Source organism: Drosophila miranda, chromosome 4 (assembly GCF_003369915.1).
Source record: "Drosophila miranda strain MSH22 chromosome 4, D.miranda_PacBio2.1, whole genome shotgun sequence".
Taxonomy (NCBI): domain Eukaryota; kingdom Metazoa; phylum Arthropoda; class Insecta; order Diptera; family Drosophilidae; genus Drosophila; species Drosophila miranda.
In genome coordinates this window covers 24,149,497-24,166,488 of record NC_046677.1, presented here as the reverse complement: position 1 = coordinate 24,166,488, position 16,992 = coordinate 24,149,497, and the positions used below count along the sequence as shown (strand labels likewise).

The 16,992-nt window shown below is 39.3% G+C and overlaps 1 protein-coding gene across 7 annotated transcripts in view; it reads right to left on the bottom strand.

The window, feature by feature from the left end:
- Nucleotides 1-3,968: 3,968 nt before the first annotated feature.
- The window catches only part of LOC108162645 (fasciclin-3), a 95,090-nt gene continuing 82,066 nt past the window's right edge, over nt 3,969-16,992 (bottom strand). For 2 of the 7 annotated variants that reach the window (XM_017297469.2, XM_017297470.2), the window contains exons 3-7: nt 15,780-16,097; nt 14,738-15,082; nt 14,209-14,643; nt 11,404-11,434; nt 8,549-9,788 (exon numbers count right to left, since the gene is read on the bottom strand). In XM_017297469.2, coding sequence (XP_017152958.1) covers nt 9,179-9,788; nt 11,404-11,434; nt 14,209-14,643; nt 14,738-15,082; nt 15,780-16,097 — 1,739 coding nt within the window. In that variant the 3' untranslated portion in view covers nt 8,549-9,178. Of the gene's footprint in view, nt 5,287-5,424; nt 5,485-5,854; nt 6,201-8,548; nt 9,789-11,403; nt 11,435-11,872; nt 12,448-14,208; nt 14,644-14,737; nt 15,083-15,779; nt 16,098-16,992 lie in introns of those variants that run through there. The other 5 variants (XM_017297471.2, XM_017297472.2, XM_033394236.1 and 2 more) reach the window with 5 other exon arrangements.

Below are 16,992 nucleotides of genomic sequence, written 5' to 3'. Positions count from 1 at the left end.
AGAAGGGTATCGGCTGCTTCGTTGCGCCACCCGAAAGATGTCCCTTCCTTTGGTGTTAATATTGTTCCAAGAAATGTGAAAACTTTTTGCGACTGGCTGCCGTTGTTGTCGTAGTCCTGGGCTGGGAAAATGTATGCAGATTGAGGGAAAACTACAATTTGCCAAAGTCAGATATGGAATAAACGAGTTTTATGAAATGAAAGGAGTTTCCAGAGGAGTTTCGGCAGGGAGCTTCTGCTGGGGGAGTCCGGCAAGGAGTTATGTGTGCTTTTTGGGGTCTAGTTGGTGGCCTAAATCGTCATGGAGATGCAGACGTTGGATTTTGTAATTGAATCAATGACTGGGACATTGTTTATTAATATCCAATTAGAGGGGACAACCAGAGGGAAACCTGAGCTGAATTTTGAACTGATTTACACGAATACGAGCGCACGGATACACGGATACACGGCAACACGAATACGGAATCCTCATAGTTGGCCGATTGTAAATGGCAAACTAATTAACCGAAATTAATGCGAAGCGCGGCACGGGCCCGTTCTAAGCCGGATTACATAATTAACAAAATGCCTTGTGGCTGGCTGTCGCTGTGTATAGATTCCAGGTGAACGATTCCAGGAGCATAATGGAGGGGGCTCTACAGCAGGAGGTGGCTTGAATAGAAGCTGTGATTGAAAATCTAATGAATGCGTAGTTATAGAATGGAGGAGTGACTGAAAGATTCAAGATTTAATTGAATATTGAATTTAATTCGAATTTTGAATGGAAAGCGTGAATGAGATGCATTGAATGCAGATTAATTGGAAATTGGAAATAGCCACATATAGAGGCACAGCATGTAGGGGAAGGAAAGTGCATAGAATGTACTCCTCAGGCTTCTTGGGCTACGAAAAGTCGGCACTCCATTCGTGATGGGCCTGTATTTGCACTGCATGTAGAGGAAGGGATTTAGATAGAACTTAGAACTTCTTAGGGTTCTTGGGTCACAAAAGTCGATACTCCATTGCTTAGACGACGTCCAATGCCTCGTTTCCTTCGATGCCTTCCTTATGTCTAAGGGCCTATCAGGGCTTTGGCCTATTATTTCGTATAATATCTTGGCCTGCTCTTCCTGGGAGATCTCTTGATCTAGAGCCGCTTCTGGCTCTTGCCTTGGGCTTTAACCTTCAGCCTGGTCAAAAGTGATTAAACATGTTTTAATATCAACATTCAACATTCAAATACGAATAAAAAACATCAAATTTTACTATTAAGAAATATGAAAGGCTTCAGCTTGCTCTTAAGGTGTTACGCCAACCTGAAATTTATTCATTTTTGTTTTTTTCCCCCCCTTAATTTCGTATCCTATATTCTCATGATTATTTTATGCAGGGAGTGCCTAAGAAGGAACTTATTTATTTTGTATTTATTTATTTTGTATTTATTTGTTTTGTTTTTATTTATTTTGTATTTATTTATTTTGTATTTATTTATTTTGTATTTATTTATTTTGTATTTATTTTTTTTGTATTCATTTATTTTGAATTGATTTATTTTGTATTCATTTATTTTATATTTATTTATAATGATTTTGTAAAATTTTGTATTTATTTATTTTATATTTATTAATTTTTTTTTTATATACATATATTAATTTATTTTATTTATATTTTTTTTTTTAAACCTAAACTTTTAGAGCAATTTACATACAAGTTTTAATAGAAACCACTCAACCAAATCTTTTATAAATTAATAGACAACTTTTTTAGTAATATTCTCTATAGTGTCACATACATTTAAAAAAATAATTTTTTTTACCCAAAAATCCATTTATTTTTGCTTTAAGTGCTCCCATTTTTTACCAACGACCACGTGACATCATATCAAATATATTAATTTACTTATAGTAACCCATCAACACCAAATATATAGTATAATATACTATAATTCTCCCCTGACCAAAAAAAATTACCACACGCTTTTATTTCAAGTAAAATTCGCCCGCAAATGTTTTATTACATTCCCGCCCTTTCCATTTTCCATTTTTTGCCACCAAGTCAGTTTCAATGTACAGCCTTTGGCAAACAACAACAGCAAAAAATCTGCAAAATTGTATTTTACTTTTAAACTGTCTGCGCATAAAAAAAAAAAACAATATATAACTACTGTCCCTAAAAAAAGACGAACGATTCTTCGGTCTGTGTTTTTTGTGTCTAATGTAAAAATGGGACGCTTCGGGTAACGCGCAGATTTTGAGCTTTATAAATTGAAATGTCAGAAAAAGTTGAGAGAGAGAGAGGGAGTGGGAGAGAGGGAGAGGGAGTCCTCCAGTCCTGACTGACTGACTGACTGACTGACAAGCAGCCACAGCCAGATACTCCTCGAGCTGCAGCTCCAGCTCCTGTTCCAGTTCCAGCTCTGGTTTCACAGTCACAGACAGAAACGGCAAGTCAACTGCAAAATCCCGTTGTTTGCCTTCCGTTTTTCCTTTTGGGGCATTAAATATATATTAAATATATAAATTGCATTCGGTCTGTGAATAATAAGACATGATTATGGCTGTTGTTAGAGGTCCTTAAATGTTAGCTTTAGTCGGGATTTGTTTGGCTCAGCTACAGACTATAATTGGCTATAATTTAGTAGATAATTTAGTTTAGTTGGAAATGTCAAAGGGATCTTTAGGTGATGTTAGACGACAGGCACTAAAAACATCTAAAAAAACAGTCTTCAAAGATGCATATAGAAGCTACATAATATCGTAAATATTTCGCTGAATTTTCCTATAAAAAAAGTACACAAAAATACAGAAGAAATTTCCTTGTGCTCATCCATCGGAAGGTCCTCTCAAGTAACGATATTGTATCTGTGGCAATATAACCCTTGCTATTGCATCGAATTTTCCCTTTGGTAAAACACTCTTGGCGCCATTCAGGTGTGTACGAAATTTGATTTAATTTATAGCGAATTTCGGCTGATTTTCGTTGACAGAAAAAAAGTGTACTTCAGAATTTCCCCGAATAAAAGAAGGACCCCAAAAAAACACAAGGAATTTTCTTATGGACGCCCAGCGGAAAAAAGTATGAATGCCCAAATAAATGCCGCTTAAATTAAAGAGCCCTGCTGTCCATTTGCATTGTCCAGGGAGGGGTCTTGGAGTCTTCCCCAGTCAAAGGGCTAATAAAGATGCCTGCCGCAAACAATTGCAATTGCAATTTCAATTGTCGTAAATTTGACATTTCATTAAACATTCAGAATGCAAGGCTCCAAGGCACAACAACACAATGCTCGGCAATATTGGTAATTAAACAAATAAAATGCTGTATACTCGTCGTGCGAGTGGATGTTCATCTCAAGAGTTATTATCCGAACAAACACGAATGTGGGATGGCTGTGTGTGTGTGTGTGTGTGCTGTGGCAGACACATGTTGCATTGACATTGCCATTGGGGTTCTGGTGCTGTTGATTGTTTGAAATTAAGTATACGCCTACGAGGCAACAGTCAGGAGCCTTTTTGTGCTGAAACAGAAATAAAAGCCACCAATGTGGCAGGAGTTTTCTTTGATAATTGATAGAAGGAAATGGTATTTCCCCAATTTGTGGCACAGGAAATACAGAAGTTCACTCAGAGAATGGCAATTGATATTCTTGAATATTGAAAAGTGAGTTTGCTGCCCCAAACTTTCTTTCAATGGTCAAAGGTGTCAAAAAAGGCTGCTTTAAATTTCACTTGGAATGAAAAAGATTTTCTGGGAATATTTTCCAAGGGTTTTACTACGAAAATTCATCTTACCAATTACCTTTGGACCTTTTGCTTACGCTGAATATTCTTTGATATATTTTTGATGAGGAAAAGACATAGAGTTGTGTTTGAAGGCCTTGAACCTTTCCGGGATGCTCGAAACTGTCACCATTTCGACTGGAGTTGTCTGCTGCGGCCCCTAGATGCTGCCCCATTCCTCTTGGAAAAAAAAAACAAAACACCCTCTTCGTATTGGTAAAGAATTTTATTCAAAAAAGTGTTCATGATTCGCGCTTAACTTTACAATATAGTACAAATGATAACTTACAGAATACTCGAGTACGAAAATCAATCATCATCATGAAAATACATAATTAATTCATGCACTTAACTTAATCAATTATCCATTAATACACATATAATTATAATTGCGTAAATTGCATTAAATAATAATAACATTAATCGCCAGTTTGGGTGTTGTTCAAAGTGTTGAATGGAAAATGTATGCAAAATCGACTCAAAGAAATACACGAAAATACTTTTGCAGCAGTTTTTATTTTTGTATTTTTTCATTCAAAAAGTGTACTATTTTGTATTTTAAATGCTTTGCTCTGGCTGTTAATTTTGAATTCCAAAAAAGGGGCATACAAATCATTTGGGGTCTCTTTAGGGGTTTTCCTTAATTTTTTTTGCTTTAATTTTTATGTTTCTTATTTTTTTGCCTTAAATTTACTCCTTTTTTTTAAGCTTAGTTGCGAGACATTTATGTAAATAATTGAGATTTTTCAAAATGCTTTTCTCTTGCCTATTTTATCATTTTGTTTTGCTTTTGCTTTTATTTTTATGTAAATTTTATTTATAATTATTTTTTGTTTTTTATTTTTCTTTTGCAAATGTTATTTTTGTTGTTGTAAATTTGATTTAATTTATTTGTGGGCAGGGTGGAATCATATATTGTGAAGGGGGGTAGGAGGGCGTGTCTTGTGTCAAGATTTTCTGTGCAGAGATTCGTTAATTTTTTTAATGGTTTTTTTTTGTGTGTTTTTTGTTAGTTTTACATTTCTTTAGATTTATTTAGTACACATACACATTCGAAGAAGTTTTTGAAAAACCACTTTATAATTTATTTATAATTTTTTATTTTTAATATATTTTTTTTTGTGTTTTTTTTTCTTTCTAATTTTTAAAGTGGTTTATGTTGTATGTTGTATGTTTACGTGTTGCATTGGGTTCTGTTTTTGTGTGTAATTTGTTGCTGCTGCATTTTGTGCTTTATGTTTTCTGTTGTTTGTTGTTTTTTTTTTTCAGCCTCCCAGGGGCAAGATTTTTAGGGCTAGAGATTACTTTTTGCCATCGGCTGTGGCTGCGGCTGCGGCTGTGGCTGTGGGCTTTTGCACATAGACTATTTCTGCGTATTCCGTTGAATTTTTACCAGATCCTTCGAGGCCAGGTGTTGTTGTGGCGACGGCAGGTCCTAGAGATGCTGCTGCGGCTGCAGGCGTTGCTGTTGTTGCCGTCTCATTCGCTGGCTTTAGTACAAGTTCAGCATAGACGAGTTGTTTGTCTTGCTGGGGAAAGGTTTTTGCAACACAAAAAAAAAAATAAAGATTAGTTTCGATTTATTAAATATTAATATATATATTTGAAGCAGAAATATGTATATTTTGGAATCGTTTTTGTGGGGTTTTCATTGCAATACCTTTTATGAATCTTTTTTGTCTTTACTTAAAAGTCCACACTGGTGATGTGCTCTGCCAAACTATAGCCTTTATTTTGCATACAATATATGTATATACAAAAACGTTGCACGAATATATAGTTTTTACAATATATATAGTTTATGCATGCGTAGAGAGCGAAAAAAAGTAGCAAAGAAAATGTTTTTTTTTGTTTTGGTGAGCATAAAAATAGCAAAAAAGTAAATTAAGTACAAAATTAATTTTTTCGCAGCCAAAAGCGCAATTTTTGCTATTGAAGCTATAGATACATCTCGCTCACACACACACACACACACAGGCACACATTAGAAAGTGAAAGAGAGGGGAGTATAAGAAGAGGGATTCGGAAAGAGAGAGGAGAGGTTTGTGGGGAAAATCGAAGAATCTGAGACTTTTGTTTTTCTTGGGTTGGTTGTACCTTTGGTTCATTGTCATTGCCATCGATTGCATTGCTCTCCGGTGTGTCCTGTTCGTTGGCCAGGGTCAAGGCCGCCTCTGCCGTGGTCTCCACATCCTTGTCCTTGCTTTTCCTGGCATCCTTCTCGTGGAAACGCTTTAATATGGCCGCCGCAAAGGCTGGCAAGCTCTTGGCCTTCTTCTGCTGCTGCTGCTGTTGCTCCTGGGCTTCCTGCTCATTGCTGTTGTTGGCCGATGACTCCTCTGTGGCCGACACGCCCAACCCGCTGCCGCCCATTGTTGTGGTGGCTGCCGTTGTGGCCGTGGCGGTTGAGGTGGCCTTAATGTCGGCGCTTTCGGTGTCGCTGCTGTTTGTATTTTTTGTTGGTGTTTTTTTTTTTGTTGTGTTGAAGGATGGTTGCATGATTTCGTTGGTGACATGAGAGTGTTTTTGTTTTCTTTAGCTACTTAAGCTGCTGTTATACGACAGGGTTTCCACCGAAGGACTTTTTTAAGGTATTTTTTTATGCCATTCACACTTTTTCATTAAAAATTATCTCTAATTAAAAAAAGATACGAATATCTCAAAAGAAAATTATACTAAGCCACTAGAGAGTTTATTTTTGTTGCGTGTACATGTGAATGGCTATCTTCTTACAGAAGGAAATGGAATTTTACGTTTACACGTGAATGGTTATATTTTTCGGCTTAAAAAATAGATTTTTTCACGCTAACATGGGAGTGGCAATATTTTCCTAAAGAAGAAATTCAGTTTTTACGATAACATGTGGAGAAAAGCTCTCAAAATTCAAATTTTTACATTTACAAGTGAATTGTTGTATTTTATTAATAGAAAAATAAATTTTTACGAATTTTCGATTGAAAACTCGATTTTTTCATTCCAACATGTGAATGGCAATTTGTTCCCAAAGAAGAAATTAAGTTTATACGTTAAAATGTGGAAAAAATGTAAAAAAACTACGATATTGACGGTTACACGCGAATGGTTGTATTTTACTGATGGATAAATTAGTTTTTTAAGAGTTTCCGATGGAAATTTGGCAATTTGTGAATGGCAATATGTTCTCAAGGATAAAACTAGGTTTTTTACGTTAACATGTGAATGGCTATAGCATTTCGCTGGGAAAATACCAATTTTTGAATATTTTATTGGACTGTTTCTGCCTCGGGTGCACGCTGGAAAATCTTTAGGGATATTTTCGCAAGGCCCTTGGGTTTCCTCCTCAAAAAGTGTCGGTGAAAAACGTATCGTGTAACAGCAGCTTTATTTATGTATAAAAATATGTCATTTTTGCTGTGCAGTCGGGTTTTAGTTGCAATTTTCGAATGGGGGAGAAAACTCCCGCCCAAAAGTGGCCCAAAAACGTGTGTCTGTGTGTGTGTGTTTCGAGTTAGTCGTTAGTCGTGTGTGTGTGTGTGTGTGTGTGTGTGGGTTAAAGGTCTCTCTTTTCTGGTAGTTAGTGGCATTAGAACTGGTGTGTGTTTTTTTTTTGGGTAATTGTTAAAGCTACAAAATAAATGTGTATCCCTTAGAACCAAATAATTGTGTTAGCGGCAAAAGCGAGGAGTTTTTTTTGTTGTTTGGCCCTTGAAATCAGCTTTAACTAACATAAAGTTTAGCTGTGTATCTTTGTATCTTTCTATCTTGAAAGCAGCTTTCATTGGGAGGTTTTTCCTTTAATACTTGAAAGGGCTCTGGGCCTGAATTTGACCTTCAAACTGCATAAACCTAAGCCTAACATCTGACGTCTCTTTACCCTACCAATACATCCCCCCCACACCCCCTCCATCGCTCGCTCTCTCCTTCTCTCTCTGTTAAATTGAGCGCATAAATTGCTTTCATTTCGCTGGAATGGTTTTTCATTTATATTCTATAAATATTTTTGCCTCATTTGAATGTCTGCCTGCTGTCTGGGCGGCTCAACAAGTACTGCTGTGTGTGTATCTGTGAGATACTTTGTGCATCTGTGTGTGTGTATTTGTTTCGTGTATCTGTGTGTTAGTTCTCTCTCAATACGCTTATGAATGTGTGTGTGTTTCCATGCCATTCAATGGATGGACGGGTGGGTGGGGTATTATTGTTATGGAAAATGCAAAATAGTTAGAAGAGAGCGAGGGAATTTCCTCGTTTAATCGCAAGTATTGCTAGAATTTCCCCATTTCTCCCCAGAATAGGCTTTACATTCATTCCAGGACAATGCACACACACACACACACACGCGAAAACCATAGAAAAATCCAATATTTGTCTCAGATTTTAACAATTGTTTTTTTTTATTGTTGTTAATTTATTAAATATATATGGTATAAAAAAAGGAAAATTAACTTTTATCAAAAGTTCCTACATTCTACAGCTTAGCTTTTATTTTTTAAGGAAACTAAAAATAAAATATTTTTTTTTTTACAAAAAAAAAACTAAAAATATAAATTTAATTTTTTGCTCTTAGGGACACGAAAGTACAGCGAACACTCTGCACATGACTTTCACTACTGCCAGTACAGTACTAACTACTAGTACGAGTCACTAACGTAAATACTTGTGTGTGAAGACAGAGTTTTTTTTCGATGTTTTTTGTTTTTGTTTTTGTCATGCAATCGGTTTTAGATACGATTATTATTCGATAATAACTTAATTTCATGCCTACAACAAAATTTTCATGCCGTATGAATCTGTATCTGTATCTGTAGCTGTATCTTTATTTTGTTGTTCGTTTTTCAATGTGTGAAAAGCAGGGCTGTCATGAGTCTTGAGTTCTGAAGCTTAAAGCCTACATTTGGAGACAGTTTTGTAGCGGAAAATCAAGGGAAATCATAACTGGGAGGAAGATGAAGGAAAGGGCGGGAGAATGTGGTCTCAGGAGTAGATCCAAGGCACTTGAACACTCCTTGTTGTTTCCTGGGAGTTGGTTAATGTTTAAGGCACTAAAATGAACTTAAAACTTATCGTTTTTACATGAATCTGGAGGATTACTGAGTCGTTTCTATGAAAGGAGAAATCTATTGGTTACTGAAACCCCATATCATAAGAAAGATACATTTTTTAGTATCTTTAGAGCAGATTTCTAGGTATTTCATAGCAGCCAAAGATAGACATAGGTCTGATCTTTGATCTATCCATAAAATTTCAAACTCAAATTCAGGATTCGTAGGGGTTTTTGGGTTGGAGTGCCAGTGATAGTCTCTGAGGGGCATCCCTGCTGACTCTGCTACAAAACTGGTCCAGTCCCTAATCCTGCAACCGCATTTCCTGTGCCTCAAAGCAGGAGAAAATAAATAAATATGACACACAATGACGCACACACACACACACACAATCGTTGCATTCTCAGATTTCCGTTTCCTGTGGCAGCTTTGGCGTCGCCATTGTCGTCGTTGCCGTCTCTGTTGGTGTTGGTGTTGCAGGCACTTTCTTTTGTGGCTTTGGTGGTGTGGCTGGTGGCGCCGTCACCGTCGCCGTCGTCGCCGCATTCATTGCCTTGCCGTGTCCCGACAGCAGCATTGCCTGCTTTTCGAGCAGCTCACGCTTATCCTTTGGCAGCCAGCGAGCGAAACGCGACTCGGGAATGCCCAATTGGTTGGCCTTCTGCAGGAGATCGGAGTTTTCGGTGGCCAGTGGCTCCGTCTCGGAGCTGGCCGAACTGCGGGAGTTGCGGCCGCCTGCCTGGCTCATCAGGACACTGCGCAGTGGTCGGGTTGTGGGATTATAGACGCTGCTCTCGCGATCGGTGGCATACTCGAAGGAATCATCCTCATCATTCGGTTGACGCCTCTCCACGGACATACGCTCCAGGGGAATGCCATTGCCATTCCCATTGGCTTCTTTGAGTTTGCTGGCCCCCAGCAGGGTGATGCCGTTGGGTGTCTCTAGGAGGGCCACATTCTGGCCATGGTTTTGGCCACCTCCCAGCTCGAGCTGCTTGTCGTTCTGCCCGTCGCTGTGTTGTGCGGCAACGAAAGTTTCACAAATGTCGCGGGACACAGTGGGGATTTATATATATTTTTTGGCGGAATGTTTGTTTGACAGTTTCGTTGTTGTCGGGGATTGTTGTTGTTGTTGTTGTTTGTTGTCCATATGAAAGTAGTATAAAAGAAGAAGACAAAACATAGCAAAAAGTTTTTTTTCGGTTGGTTTTTTTGAGATGATGCATTAGCAAAGTGACTCTAAAACTCTATGGTTTTTTTTTGCTTTTTTTTTTGGTTGAATGACGAGTGGTACAGCAGCGAGACATTTTTGACATTTTTGGTTTAGTGAATGAGTGAGACAGAGACAGAGACAGGTTTATATGAGGTTTAGACAGTGGGCGGGGGAAGACAGAGAGACAGACAGAGCGAGTGGGCGAGACAGAGATATAGAGAGAGAGCGAACGAACGAGTTTGTTTGTGTTTTGGCTAACTAGCGAGTGGAGGCAAACGAACGAACGAACGAGCCATGAGCGAGAGCGAGCGAGCATACGAGAGCGTGTGACAGCACAGGACGAGCGAGTGAATGTAGGTGTGTGTGTGTGTGTGATTGTGGGTGTATGCATGTGGCAGCGTGAAAAACGGGATTTCTGGTAATTTCTGGGATTTTTCAAAGACCAAACATGACATGACTTCGAAACTGTACCAAATATGTGTGTGTGTGCGTGTGGTGGCAATTTTTTCTATATTTTTTTAAAGTTTCTTTTTAATAGAGAGAACGGAAACGAGTAATCCCTTTTCCGAGGCATTTCCGATCATTTCCTGGGTTTCCATTTGCCTTTTGTTCGTCTCCGCTGGCTTTGAGTTTGTGTCATGCACACGCCATGTATTTGGTTTTGTTTTTTGTTTCTTGGCACAGAGCCTCGGTGTACTGTGAATTTTTTTATTGCATTCTGGAGACCGAAACAGACCGACCCAAGGCCCAAGCCGGCTTTTTGGTGATTGATCATGCTCAATGCAGTTTTTTGATAAAAAAAAATGTCTAACTAAATTTTTAAAACCATATTCTCTAGATAAATAATTTTCTTTGAATTTTTTTATAATTTTCTGCAGTTTTCGAGAGACTTTTCCAATGTTTTGTGTGCTTTTGTGGGTGTGTGTGTGATTGTATGTGTGTGTATGTATGCAAGTACTTAGGTTAAGATTTTTGTTACTAAAAGATCTATGAACTAACCTAAGAGATGTACTATTTGATGGATACATGAGAGAGAGCTGCTTCTGTAGAGAGTTGATGGATGATTGATGATTGCTTTTGGTTACGGTAAATACTTGAAAATTAAAGCCACTCGAGAGACGCATGCAAATAGACAAACAAACACACATCCGAACTACGCAAGATACAAGATACATATTTGATTGATTGATTGGTTGATTGATTGATTGATTAATGGTTATATAGTAGAGATAATGGGTATCGAAAATTAACATAGAAAGCAAATACCAGCAGATACCGTCTTTGGGGGATTAGTTGTGGATCAATGTATGGCCTGGACCCCGTTTCTTGCACTTTGAACTTTGCACTTTGTGTTTTGACATATGTATGCATGTTTTTTTTTTTTGTTAGCTAAATGGAGGGCTTACTGTACTTACGTTTCGTTTGTGGGCGTCTTGATTGATTTACCTGTGAAAAAAGGGAATACAAGAGAAATATTTTTTTTAATAGAAGTTTTTTTTTTAAATAAAGTTTATATATTTTTCTAGATGATTAATAAAAGATGATTGAAAGGAGAGCGTGTGTGTGTGGAAAGGCAACATCATCATTCTCATCAGCTATTGGAGCCCCAAAATCACATAAAATTGTTTTAATTTTTTAACTTTAAAAATACATATATTTTTGTTTTTGTTTTTCTCTTTACAAATTACTAAAATTACAAAAAGAACAGCAGAAGAAAATTCAAAAATTAAAATTAAAATAAATCAAATATTTTCTACAAGCCAAGTTAAAAAAAAAAAAAATGCAAAATGCTGGCAGGTTCAGAGCTTAAATAAATACAAGGACAAAAAATCAATATTCGAAAAATACAATATTTTACAAAAATTAATTAAATTTGTATATATATTTTTTGTTTTTGTTGGTTTTTTTTTTTTTAGATATTCGAGACGGTAGTGGAAATTTGAGATTCACTTAAAAAATACTTGGCCCAAGGTAAGGTTTTTCTTTTATTCAATTTTTGTGTTCCTTTTTTGAGATTTGTATTATTTTGTTTATATTTGAGAGCAAAAAGTGCTTTATTTTGTTTCTGGTTTTCATATCCCATTGGCTTAGAGCTAAGGGGGGGTCTAAGGGGCTAACTGGCCAAAATGGGGGCGTCCCGCAGGAGGAGTCCCAGTCCTAGACAGATGTATTTGGGGGCTTCGGGGGTGCCTCCACACCGCCGGCGCCATTTAAATGCGTCTGGCTGCCGTTGCCGGCGGCTATCACGGCCGCCGCAGTGGCCGCTGCTGTTTTCTTCAGATCGGCCTTCTTCTGGGCCTCCAGCTTGTCCGTTACCGGGGGCGTGGCCTCCTCCGACTGCTGCGTGGTATCGATGTGCTCGTCGCCATTATCCTGGCCATCGAGCTCCTCTTCGTCGTTGAATGCCGGATGGATCTGGGCCTCCGAGTCGGGACTGATGTCCGTATTGAGGGTGGCGCCTGCAAAGAGCAACAACAACAAGAACTAACATTTAGCTTCGAGTGTGAGAGAGTGAAAGAGCGGACAAAGAGAGAGCGAGCGCGAGAGAGAGGTTGTCGCTCGAAGAAGAAGCCAAATTTCCACAGATTTTTCAGTTTTTTTTTTTCAGTTTTTTTGATGTTAGTCCATTTACCAAAAGAAAAGCGGAAAATACAGAGAGATTAAAGATAGATTTTTAGAGATTTATAAACACCGAAAAGCAAATAACAAATTTTTAAATACAATTTTGTTTTGTTTTTGTAATTTTTGGTACATTTTTTGGTTGATTTTTTAAACCAATTTTTTGTTTTTGATGTTAGCTCTTTTTGTTGTTGCCATTTTGTAGACTCTTTTTGTTTGGAGAGTTTTACAATATTTGTGTAGAGATATACGGATTCTTACAATATATTTATGGGGGGTCGTTTTTGGGGTTATTTTAAACTTATTGCCACTATTTTCACTTTTATTTCCTTTGGCGATTGTATGGATTTGTTTCCATGTCAATGGATTTGTAGTTCGTTAAGAAATTTATTCATTTCGAAATTTATTAAAAATTAATTCGATACTTTAATGGGAATAAACTTGTTGTTAGACAATTTCTAGAGGCCTGAGGCTATTGTTCTTTGATAAATTCATTTGTACTTTATTTTATATAATAGTCTTGAGCATTCATTTAATTTTCTGATTTTGTATTTTTGCTTTTAAGCGTGTACATATTTTTTGTTTGATTTTTAGTTTTTAAATGTTAAAAGTCTGCTTTTAGCGTGCGTTTTGTTTTCTGTTTTTTTCCTAATTAATTCGTTCTTGACCTATTTTTTTTTTTTTTAATTTTTTGTCTAAAAAAATATATTTTTTTTTTAAATATTTTTTTTTCTGTTTTTAAATGTTAATATTCGTTATTACCCTATTTATTTTTAATTTTTGGTTGTAAAGAATTTTTTCTTTTTTTTTTTCTTAAACATTTTTATGTTATTTTTCTGCACATACAATATTTTCTCTATAATATATGCCGCCATATATATTGCACATTTATTTCCTTTTCTGTATTGCTCCGATCTTTCCCTGTTAAATAAATCCCTCTGTTGCCCCTAAATCCCTCCCCTGCTCCTCTGCTCATCTGCTATTTTATTTTTCCCAGCAAATAATATTTTTCAGACAATTTTTTGTAGTTTGGAATTTAGTTTCTCCCCTCATTTTCGCATGTTCCATCGCATAGTATTTTCCCCCCCATTCAACGTCTTGCTCTAAGGAGTTTTTCCTGCCATATTTTTCAACGGAAAACTTCCCCCGGTTTTGGGGGAGGGGGGGTGGAAGGGAAAAGTCAAGTGAAATTTTTTTAATTAGATGAGTTTTTAGGGCTGCCTGCCAGCTCCTTGCAGCAGCTCCTTCCAGCTCCTTCTGGTGGTGGGTTAACGCTAATTAAAATTTAAAAGCCGCACAATGTGTCGAAAGTTAACAGCCAAGCGGCTTGTGGCATGCCCCACACACACACACACACACACATGTGGGAGATGGATTGCGGTATGAGTGGATAAATGAATGAATGAATAAGTGTTGGATGGGGAGTAGAACCTAAAGCCAGAAATTATTGTTAGCATAGCAGATGATGAGGCAAATAATAATGATGCTGATGATTGCTGAAGGCCAATGATGATGTTGCATGTTGCACCCACACGATATAAGCAGAAACAAAAAAAAGAACGGGGAATGAGTGAATGGAGAGCCCCCCCCTCTCTACTTACCGCCAAAGCACCATCTGCCTGTGGCACGGGCAAACAGGAGGAGGAGTACGACCAGAACCAGTACAGCGACGGCCACAACGATGCCCACAATGGCGGCCACGTCCAGGCTATTGCTGGGCGGCTTGCTCGAGGAACTGATGCGCACTTGGTAGTCCGTCAGACCGAGGTCGTTGGTGGCACGCAGATTGTAGATTTTGGTCGTATCCTCCAGCGTCAGTCCGGCGATGGCCAGCGTTACATTGTACTCATCGTTGCCCAGATACTGTGGCTCGTACGCCGAGTAGCGGCCCTCGGTGCGGCCCTGCGACACAACCAATCCCTCGATGGTCCACTCAATCCTTGGCAAGGGACTGGCCCGGATTGTGATGTTAACAATGGCAGTGTGATCCAAATACAATCCATACACAGAGGCCTCTGGCTGATGAACGGGTGCATCTAAAAGATACGACAAACAAGATACAGATGTAGAGGTTGTTTAAATAAGGAAATGGAAAGCGGCAAGCGGCAAGCGGGTGTCCCCTCTACTCACATCGCACATTGATGATGTAGGCCGCCTCCTGCGGTGGCACTGTCTCGCGATCTGTCTGATGATGCGAACGGCAGACGAGCTTCCTGTTGCTATCCTCGGGCGACAAGTGCCATTGGATCTCCTGCACGGAGGTGGACAGCTCCACATTGTCGTTGGTCGGCGTCGAGATGATCTCCAGCTGGCTCGTCCGCTTGTTGGCGGGCATGTTGTCAATGTACCAGGAGATGTTTGCGGGCGGGCGACCGTCGCGGACGCTGCAACGGGCACTGAACTGGGTTCCCTCGGCAAAGTAGCCCTCGCGATTGGGTTTGGAGAGCAGTTCGATTATGGGCTGCTGGGGACGCACTGAAAAGGGGAGAAGTTTTCGATTAGAATGGGAAGAAAGAGCGGAAAACGGGTGCCAGCGACCGACGGGAGCTTCTAAATGACGCGTGAGGTGTACATAATGACTTTAGATACACTTTCAGACCGATGAAAACTGCTGCATGACGCGTTAAATGTATAAAAGAACCGCTAGCAACCGAGTAGACATGCTGCATGACGCGTGAGAGGTATAAACAGTTCCGTAGCGACATTAAGCTTATAAAATACTCTGTAAATACCAAAAGATACAATTCCAGACCGAAGGGAACTGCTGCATCACGCGTTAGATGTTTAAGCGACCGAGGAGACATGCTGCATGACGCGTGAGAGGTATAAACAGTTCCGTAGCGACATTTAGCTTATAAAATACTCTTTAAGTACCAAAAGATACAATTCCAGACCGAGGGGAACTGCTGCATCACGCGTTAGATGTTTAAGCGACCGAGGAGACATGCTGGGTGACGCGTGAGAGGTATAAACAGTTCGGTAGCGATATTCAAATTATCGAATCCACTGGAAATACCAAAAGATACATTTCCAAACCGAGTGGAGCTACTGCATGACGCGTAACATATATTAAATCCCCAACAAAACCTTCTTTCAGCGACTGAATGGCACTGCTGCATGTCGCGTGAAGAGTATCTATCGGATATCAATCGAACAAGCTTGAGATACTTACATGCCACCACCAGATCAATGGTGCCCGACAGCTCCTCCCCCTCGACGCCCAGACTGCACTTGACCTGGCCGTTGTTGCTGGCCTTGACCCTCTCGATGGTGACACCGCATTGGCCGGCCTGCAGGCCAGCGCCGTAGTAGGTGAATCCCGGTGTCTTGCTCCATTCCGGCGAGAGATTGAGGACCTTCTGTTCGCCGGGTATCTCGATGCGGCAGTAGTTGATGGTCCGTCCGTAGCGGCAGAGCAGCTCTGTGCGATCGCCCTCGTTCAAAAGTGCGGTGTTGGGCTCCACATTCACTTGGCCGGCGGTGAGCGCATCTGTGAGATACAAAGAAACAAAGGCGGAAAATATGAGATTATTATTGTGTAATGCATAAAAGTATCTTGTGGCTGGTAAACGAGAAGAGAGACTCAGATGTATCTCGACAACGTTTTGTAGCTGTATCTCTATGGATGGGGTATCGCATAACTCGAGTCTCGGTGACGGCACGTTCCCCCCACAGTCGGAGGTCTCTTGCCTAATGTCTTGGCAATCAACCGAAATGACTCTTGCATTTAGCAGCCGAAGCACCTGCACTGCACGTTTTTGCATCTTTAAGATACGCATCACGTCATGCCGTTCCCAACAATGCGGCTGCATTTTCTCATTAAGTTTCAATTAAGATATTCCTACATTCTTTTTGCTGTTGGACATTTTTTCCCAGCTCTCATTGCGGCGGCGGCGGCGGCGTCGGTGGCGGCAAAAACTTTTCCAGCACCAATGGAATGGCATTTGCAAAAAGTTCCTCAAGCTGCAAGATGCAGAGCGAGAGAGCGAGAGAGGGAGGGAGAGAGGGAGAGTCAAGAGTCGGGAGTCGGGAGTCGCATGTTCCAAGCATTTTCTATTTGCCAATTAAGACATTTGAGTAATTTTCCAAGTATTAAACGTTTAGAGAACAGAAGTTTCTCGTCTGTTTGTCTGGGGTTCTGGGGCTCGGGTGGGGAGCCTTTCATTAATAATGCAATATTGAGTTGGCTTTGGGATTTCTCCTTTCGGCTTTACGGATTTTCGGATTCAGAATTCAAATGTTTTAGTGATTTCTTAAATGAATTTCTCTTTAGTTTTTGGGGATTTTGTGGGCTTGAGCTTTTGAGGTTTTCCCTTAGGAGTTTTCTATACATTTCTGGGAAAATTTTGCCTAGGGGTTGTACTTTTTCCAATGAAATTTAGATA